Below are 7,169 nucleotides of genomic sequence, written 5' to 3'. Positions count from 1 at the left end.
ACGTTTCACCTAAAACAAGTATGTGTGTGTGTGTGTGTGTGTGTGTGTGTGTGTGTGTGTGTGTGTGTGTTCGGTGCGGTGCATTCTGGTCAGTGAGCTCTGTACAGGCTTCCTGCTTCAGTCTTCAATGTTTCTGTTTTATTTCAGGATTTTTCTCTAAATATTCAAACTTTTTCAACAATTTGTGACTGAAATATGATTTTCAGACTGAAATAATGTTTTTGTTTCCGGAAGACAAACAGAAAAGTTTTTTACTGAATCAAATGAATCTGTGATTTTTCTTGTTTTGAGACAAAGAGTGTTTATGCAGACAGATGCTCCACTCGTCAGTCCAGATGACGACATCCTGGTGAAGTATATTGATTTACGTTTATTTCACACACATCGCTCTGTATCAAACATTAAAAAAAGCTGATTTTATTCTAAACATCAGAGAAAATAAAACTGCAGGATTCTCAGATCTTTATAAAGTTTTTATATTAATCCTGCTGAATATTTTTTATTGATTTTTGGAGTTTTACTGAAAAGTTTTTTCTCAGCTAATGGAGGAGTTTTATTTTCTTGTTTTCTATCTTATTTGTTGAAGCTTTATTGCCTGATGTTTTACAATAAACATTATTTTTATTTAGAAAACAATAAAAGCAGGAAAATCTTCTGATCTTCCATCATGAACATTTTATTCCGCTGCAGTTCATTTCATAAATATCTGTTTTATAATTTTCTTATTATTTTCAGCAATCTGTTTGATGTTCCTCATGTTTACCTGAGTGAGTGATGACATCACCGCACACCTCTGAAACTCAAACCGTTTCCATGGAGTCGTGTTAAACTCTAAATCATGTTAAAATATTTTCCATCTCTGTTTGGACGTGAACTCAGAGTGATGTCAGTTTTCTGTTTTTGGTTTTTAGTTCTTCCTGCAGCAGATGGTCGTCTGGTTCTGGTCACTCCTTCATGTTTACGACCAGAACCATCTGACGGGCCGGTACCGCTGCCAGGATACCTGCGGGAGTCGCTCTGATCCCTGAGGAGGAACAGAAATAAATCCTCAATCTGCAGCAACGCTTCCTGTCTGTCTGTCAGACATGATGGCTGCAGGAAACATGATGGATTTCTGTTCAGATCTGGAGGAAATGATGTCAGATTTAAACAAGTTCTCAGGTTTAATTCAACCAAGATCTTTATATTACGTCTAACTCCAGGTGAACAAAATCACATATTAACAGTTTTATTATTTATTTAACTAAACAGGTTTTGTTCAGTTATCAGGTCAAATCTCACTGCAGGGACAGTTTGTTATGTTCCTCCCACCAGATGAGCTTCAGCACTGCACACACACACACACACACACACACACACACACATAGAGTGTTTCCGATGAAGGCCTGGTCCAGATAAGCTCTGAAGTGTTGGGCTAAATGTGGAAGCCGGCGGTGATGAGGCGAACAGGCGCTGAGCCGTCAGGCGGTTCGCTGCGAGGCGTTCAGGCTCAGTCAGGACAAGTTACAGGTGAATCAGCATCCTGGAAGGTTTTTAAATATCAAAACCAAGAATCCATTTCTTCAAGGTAAAACCTGAAGGATCTGCAGAAGTTTGGATCCTGGAAAACTCAGAGGAAAAGTCGCGACTTTAAATCGTTTCCTGAAGAACTGAGAGGACGACTGGAGGCGAGGAAGACTCTGCTGGACATGGAGGGACAGCCAGAGGTCAAAGGTCAGTTCAGGAACAAGATTCAGTTCAGATGGAAGAAATTTTACAGGTAAAAGAGAAAAATTAGAGGAAAACGATCCCTGATGGGAATCAACATGGAGGCCAACAAGGTCAAACTGTGACCTTGAAAATCTTAATAACAGCAGAAATATCATGACATGATTCAGTTTTTATTAATTAAACTTCATTTTGTTCTAAGAGCTGAACATGTGGATCACATATAATCTGTAAATAATTAAGCAGCGTTCTCCTCTTCATCACTGAACCCACTGTTAAGTTTTTATTGAGTTAAAAAAAACTGAATATTAAACATTTATAATAAACTGATGTTTTTCCTCAGAAGAGACCAGAATGGAGGCAGAAAACGACTCGACTGCAGAAAACGACTCGACTGTAGAAAACGACTCGACTGTAGAAAACGACTCGACTGCATCGGCGACAGACGGAGAGAAAGAACAACTGGAAACAGTGGAGGGAGAGAAAGAAAAGATTCTAGAGGAGACAGAGGAGAAATTGGAGGATGAAGAGGAGGAAGACGATGAAGAGGAGGAAGAGAAGGATGGAAAAGATGAAGAGGAGGATGGAGAGACAAATACAAAGAAAGATTTGGGACTTTGGGAATCTGAGGTGAGAATCTGATCTGCAGCTTTACGACTTTAACTTTTACTGAAGGTTGAATAAAGTTGCGTAAGTTTGTTTAAATATGTTAATTTAGTAAAAATGATCGATTATAATTAAGACAGGAGAAGAATTTAATCAGAATCCCTGATAGGAGAGTCAGAACCAGGCAGCAGAACCTCCAGCGGTCCGGTTCTGCTGAACGGCGCTGACAATCTGATCGACCTTCCTGTTCTCCGACGATAGAGAACAGGAAGGTCGACACAGACTGCAGCCGGGTTGACCTTGGCGTGTTGCGTTGACCTTGGCGTGTCGCGTTGTCCTTAGCGTGTCACGTTGAGCATAGCATGTTGCTTTGACCTTAGCGTGTCACGTTGCCCTTAGCGTGTCGCATTGCCCTTAGTGTGTCGCGTTGCCCTTAGCATGTCGCGTTGCCCTTAGCGTGTCGCGTTGCCCTTAGCGTGTCACGTTCACCTTAGCGTGTCGCGTTGACCTTAGCGTGTCACGTTGACCATAGCGTGTCGCGTTGACCTTAGCGTGTCGCGTTGCCCTTAGCGTGTCACGTTGACCATAGCGTGTCGCTTTGACCTTAGCGTGTCACGTTGCCCTTAGCGTGTCGCGTTGCCCTTAGCGTGTCGTGTTGCCCTTAGCATGTCGCGTTGCCCTTAGCGTGTCGCGTTGCCCTTAGCGTGTCACGTTCACCTTAGCGTGTCGAGTTGACCTTAGCGTGTCGCGTTGCCCTTAGCGTGTCGCTTTGACCTTAGCGTGTCGCGTTGACCTTAGCGTGTCACGTTGCCCTTAGCGTGTCGCGTTGACCTTAGCGTGTCACGTTGCCCTTAGCGTGTCGCGTTGACCTTAGCGTGTCGCGTTGCCCTTAGCGTGTCACAATGACCTTAGCGTGTTGCGCTGCCCTTAGCGTGTCACAATGACCTTAGCGTGTCGCGTTGCCCTTGGCGTGTCGCGTCGCCCTTGGCGTGTCGCGTTGACCTTAGCGTGTCGCTTTGACTTTAGCGTGTCGCTTTGACTTTAGCGTGTCACATTGACCTTGGCATGTCACGTTGACTTTAGCGTGTCGCGTTGCCGTTAGCATGTCACGTTGACCATAGCGTGTCTCTTTGACCGTAGCGTGTCGCGTTGACCTTGGCGTGTCGCGTTGACCTTAGCGTGTCACGTTGCCCTTAGCGTGTCGCAATGACCTTAGCGTGTCGCATTGACCTTAGCGTGTCGCTTTGACCTTAGCGTGTCGCATTGACCTTAGCGTGTCGCGTTGACCTTAGCGTGTCGCGTTGACCTTAGCGTGTCGCGTTGCCCTTAGCGTGTCACAATGACCTTAGCGTGTCGCGTTGCCCTTAGCGTGTCACAATGACCTTAGCGTGTCGCGTTGCCCTTGGCGTGTCGCGTTGCCCTTGGCGTGTCGCGTTGACCTTAGCGTGTCGCTTTGACTTTAGCGTGTCGCTTTGACCTTGGCATGTCACGTTGACCTTAGCATGTCGCGTTGCCGTTAGCATGTCACGTTGACCATAGCGTGTCGCTTTGACCTTAGCGTGTCGCGTTGACCTTGGCGTGTCACGTTGACCTTAGCGTGTCGCTTTGACCTTGGCGTGTCGCGTTGACCTTAGCGTGTCGCGTTGCCCTTAGCGTGTCACGTTGACCTTAGCGTGTCACGTTGACCTTAGCGTGTTGCTTTGACCTTAGCGTGTCCCGTTGCCCTTGGCGTGTCGCGTTGACCTTAGCGTGTCACGTTGCCCTTAGCGTGTCGCGTTGCCCTTGGCGTGTCACGTTGACCTTAGTCTGTCGCGTTGCCCTTGGCGTGTCGCGTTGACCTTAGCGTGTCGCTTTGACCTTAGCGTGTCGCGTTGCCCTTGGCGTGTCACGTTGACCTTAGCGTGTCGCGTTGTGTCAGCAGCTGATCAGGTGAATCATGTCGTTTCCAGGCTCTGATTTCATCCGTTCATTCAGGGTTTCCTGAGTGAGAGGATGAACGTTTCCTGATGAAGTCGCCGTCAGGCTCCAGTTTCTTCTTCATGGCTTTTCTCCTCCTGTCCCTCCAGGCTGCTGCAGACCTGAAGCCTCTGCTGCCGGATCCTCAGTTTAACCGCAGATGCAGTTTGATCCTCAGTGATGTGAGTTTACAACGTTTAAAGGTTTTTAAATGATCTTCATTTAGCAGGAAGAATCTGAGCAGGGATTTCCTGCTGGTCCGTTGTCAGGAGGTTCTGGTGACCCGGGTTCATTGTCAGGAGGTTCTGGTGACCCGGGTCCATTGTCAGGAGGTTCTGGTTCTGTCGGTTCGGTTCAGATGGTAAAATGTTCTCTCTCGGTTGCGGCTGCAGCTCGGCTGAGTGAGATGCAGGATGTGGGAGGAGCTGCTGTTGATTCAGGCTCAGCAGATAAAGACCGGCGGTCACGGTGCTTTAAATAGGCCGTTTCTCTCACTGCTGCAGCTCCTCCTCCATCAGGTTTCTCCTCTCTGCAGGACCAGCCTGATGTCTGGATCCTCTGGATCTGATGCTAACAGCCACCCTGAAGGAGACTCAATCCCAAAATAGTGCTGTTTCCATGGAAACGTCAGTCATTTCATTTTCCATCAGGAAAAACAGCTGGAGGAGGAAATCTGCCTTTTGAAAACTCTTCTGTTCTGTTTCTGTAATTTTTATGAGAAAACTCAACAACTGTCTCCAATTTAATTCAAATCTACTTTATTTATCCCAGAAAGCAAATTAAATGTTGCTATAACTCTTCTAAGAGTCAAAGTGGATGGATCTCCAGTAGCAGTCAGTGTTGCAGCGGCTCTGGTGTTGATGAGATTTTCTTATATTATATAAATTCAGTTTGGCTTCCAGTGAAAATAATCAGACTGATAGTAATAAATAATGATTTTTATCTTGTCCAGCTGCAGGTTTGCTAATGCTAATGCTAACGCTAGATCTGCTGTGCTGCAGGTTCACTATAAGGAGGACTTTGAGAAGATGAAGGGTCAGAGCCTGTTTGTCCCTGGAGCCGAACTCATCCACTCCAGGAACATCAGCGCTGTGATCTCTGAGGTCTGAACTCGCCACCGAAGGTCACATGACCTCGTCTGCTTCCTGTTAGCCTGACGCTCTCTGTTTCCAGTCCAAGTACAAGGAGGACGGGAAGAAGGAGGCGAATCTGTCCCTGTACTCCGTCCTGCCTGAGACTCCAGAGACGCAGCGAGCCAAGGAAGCTTCAGAGCTGCAGAGCGAGGTCCAACAGAATCACTGCATCAGTCACAGATAGTATCACTGACCACTAACCTGCATTTAAACCCTGAAGTTACAGAAGATTCATTAGAAACTAGAAAACTGAGGAGCATTGAGCTGCTTCACTTTATTGTCATTAAATCTTCAACATCACTAAATTATTCCAGTTGGCTCTTAAACACCAGATAATGAAACCATGTTAACCAGGCAGCAGCCAGATCCTTCCTGTGTTTCTTTCATCTTAATCCAACGCCGTGTGTTTTAAAGTGCCGGCCGCTCTTCGTCCTGCTGATTGGATGTTTCCAAGCCGATCGATCCGACGGTTTAATGAGCCTCAGCAGAACCTGAAGCTGCAGCTGTTGGTCTTCAGTCAGTCAGCAGATCCTCAGGACCAAACCTGAGCGCCGGTCAGGAATCATGTTGGTTTTATTGGAGGAATAATTTTTATTTCATCTGATTTTAGATCAGATACAAAGGGAATGTGAAGACGGAGATTTCTTCCTCTCTTTACTCTCTGCTGCCTGAAACCACAGAGACCCAGTTTGTCAGAGAGCTGACGGAGATGCAGAGCGAGGTCCGCCTGGTTCTGGTTCCGGTCTAGATTGGGTCAAATGTTCATATGTAACTGATAATTCACCAATAATTCACCAATGATCCTCTGTCTGATCTGCAGAACAAATACAAGGAGGAAGGCAGGAAGGAGATGAGCAGCAGTTTGTTCTCTCAGCTTCCTGAAACCAGCCAGACGCAGCTGGCCCGGACCGTCCAGGACCTCCAGAGCCAGGTATCGGACCGGATCAGGACCAGAACCACAGACCTGGGGCTGCCTGTCTGGTTGGCAGATGCAGATCCTTAAATTAGATCTGATGTAAAACCTTCAGCCTTCCTGTTAGCAGGTGAAAGTCTGGGTCTCTCTGAATGAACCACAGAATCTCTCAGCATGTGGTGGAAAACCTTCTTCCTGTTAAACGTCTTTCTGTCCGACCTAAACATCTCAGAGACAGACAGCTGGTAACGTTATGCAGCTGAAACCGTCTGATTCCGTCTTCAGACCAGTTCTTCCTTCATCTCACCGTTTAATTTTACAGTTTCAGTTCAGACCTTCTGGCGTTTCCGTTCAGACATGCAGATTGTTTCTGATCTGTTTCAGAAAAAGTACCAAGAAGACGGGAGGAGGAAGGCGTCCGTGTCGCTGTACTCCCAGCTGCCAGACACGCCGGAGATCCAACACGCGCTGGAGGTTTCCCAGCTGCAGAGCGACGTACGCAAACACCGGGCCTCGGTCCGGTTCTGGTCCTGCTGGACCTCGGTCCGGTTCTGGTCCTGCTGGACCTCGGTCCGGTTCTGGTCCGGTCCTGGACCTTGGTCCGGTCCTGGTCCAGACCTAAAACCATGTCTTCATTTAACTGTTATTGTCCCTCATCCTGTCCTCCATCCTGTCCTCCATCCTGTCCCCCATCCTGTCCTCCATCCTGTCCTCCATCCTTCCTCCATCCTGTCCTCCATCCTGTCCTCCATCCTGTCCTCCATCCTTCCTCCATCCTGTCCTCCATCCTGTCCTCATATCTCTGTCCTCCATCCTTCCTCCATCCTGTCCTCCATCCTGTCCTCATATCTCTG

General features: G+C 47.2%; 1 protein-coding gene across 30 annotated transcripts in view; it reads left to right on the top strand.

Annotated features, from left to right (window-relative positions):
- Positions 1–7,169, top strand: part of nebl (nebulette) — a 63,378-nt gene that overhangs the window by 19,398 nt on the left and 36,811 nt on the right. For 3 of the 30 annotated variants that reach the window (XM_016664579.1, XM_016664575.1, XM_016664576.1), the window contains exons 1-6: positions 597–1,713; positions 2,051–2,337; positions 4,380–4,451; positions 5,271–5,372; positions 5,443–5,553; positions 6,013–6,123. The exons of 3 other annotated variants lie outside the window; for them this stretch is intronic. In XM_016664579.1, the coding sequence (XP_016520065.1) occupies positions 1,689–1,713; positions 2,051–2,337; positions 4,380–4,451; positions 5,271–5,372; positions 5,443–5,553; positions 6,013–6,123 (708 nt within the window). In that variant the 5' untranslated portion in view covers positions 597–1,688. Of the gene's footprint in view, positions 1–522; positions 1,714–2,050; positions 2,338–4,379; positions 4,452–5,270; positions 5,373–5,442; positions 5,554–6,012; positions 6,124–6,176; positions 6,666–6,699; positions 6,811–7,169 lie in introns of those variants that run through there. 24 more of the 30 variants (XM_016664591.1, XM_016664590.1, XM_016664587.1 and 21 more) reach the window with 20 other exon arrangements.

Source organism: Poecilia formosa, unplaced genomic scaffold (genome assembly GCF_000485575.1).
Source record: "Poecilia formosa unplaced genomic scaffold, Poecilia_formosa-5.1.2 Scaffold497, whole genome shotgun sequence".
Classification (NCBI taxonomy): Eukaryota; Metazoa; Chordata; class Actinopteri; order Cyprinodontiformes; family Poeciliidae; genus Poecilia; species Poecilia formosa.
The sequence above is the reverse complement of the archived record's forward strand: the minus strand, read 5'-3'. Positions and strand labels throughout refer to the sequence as shown.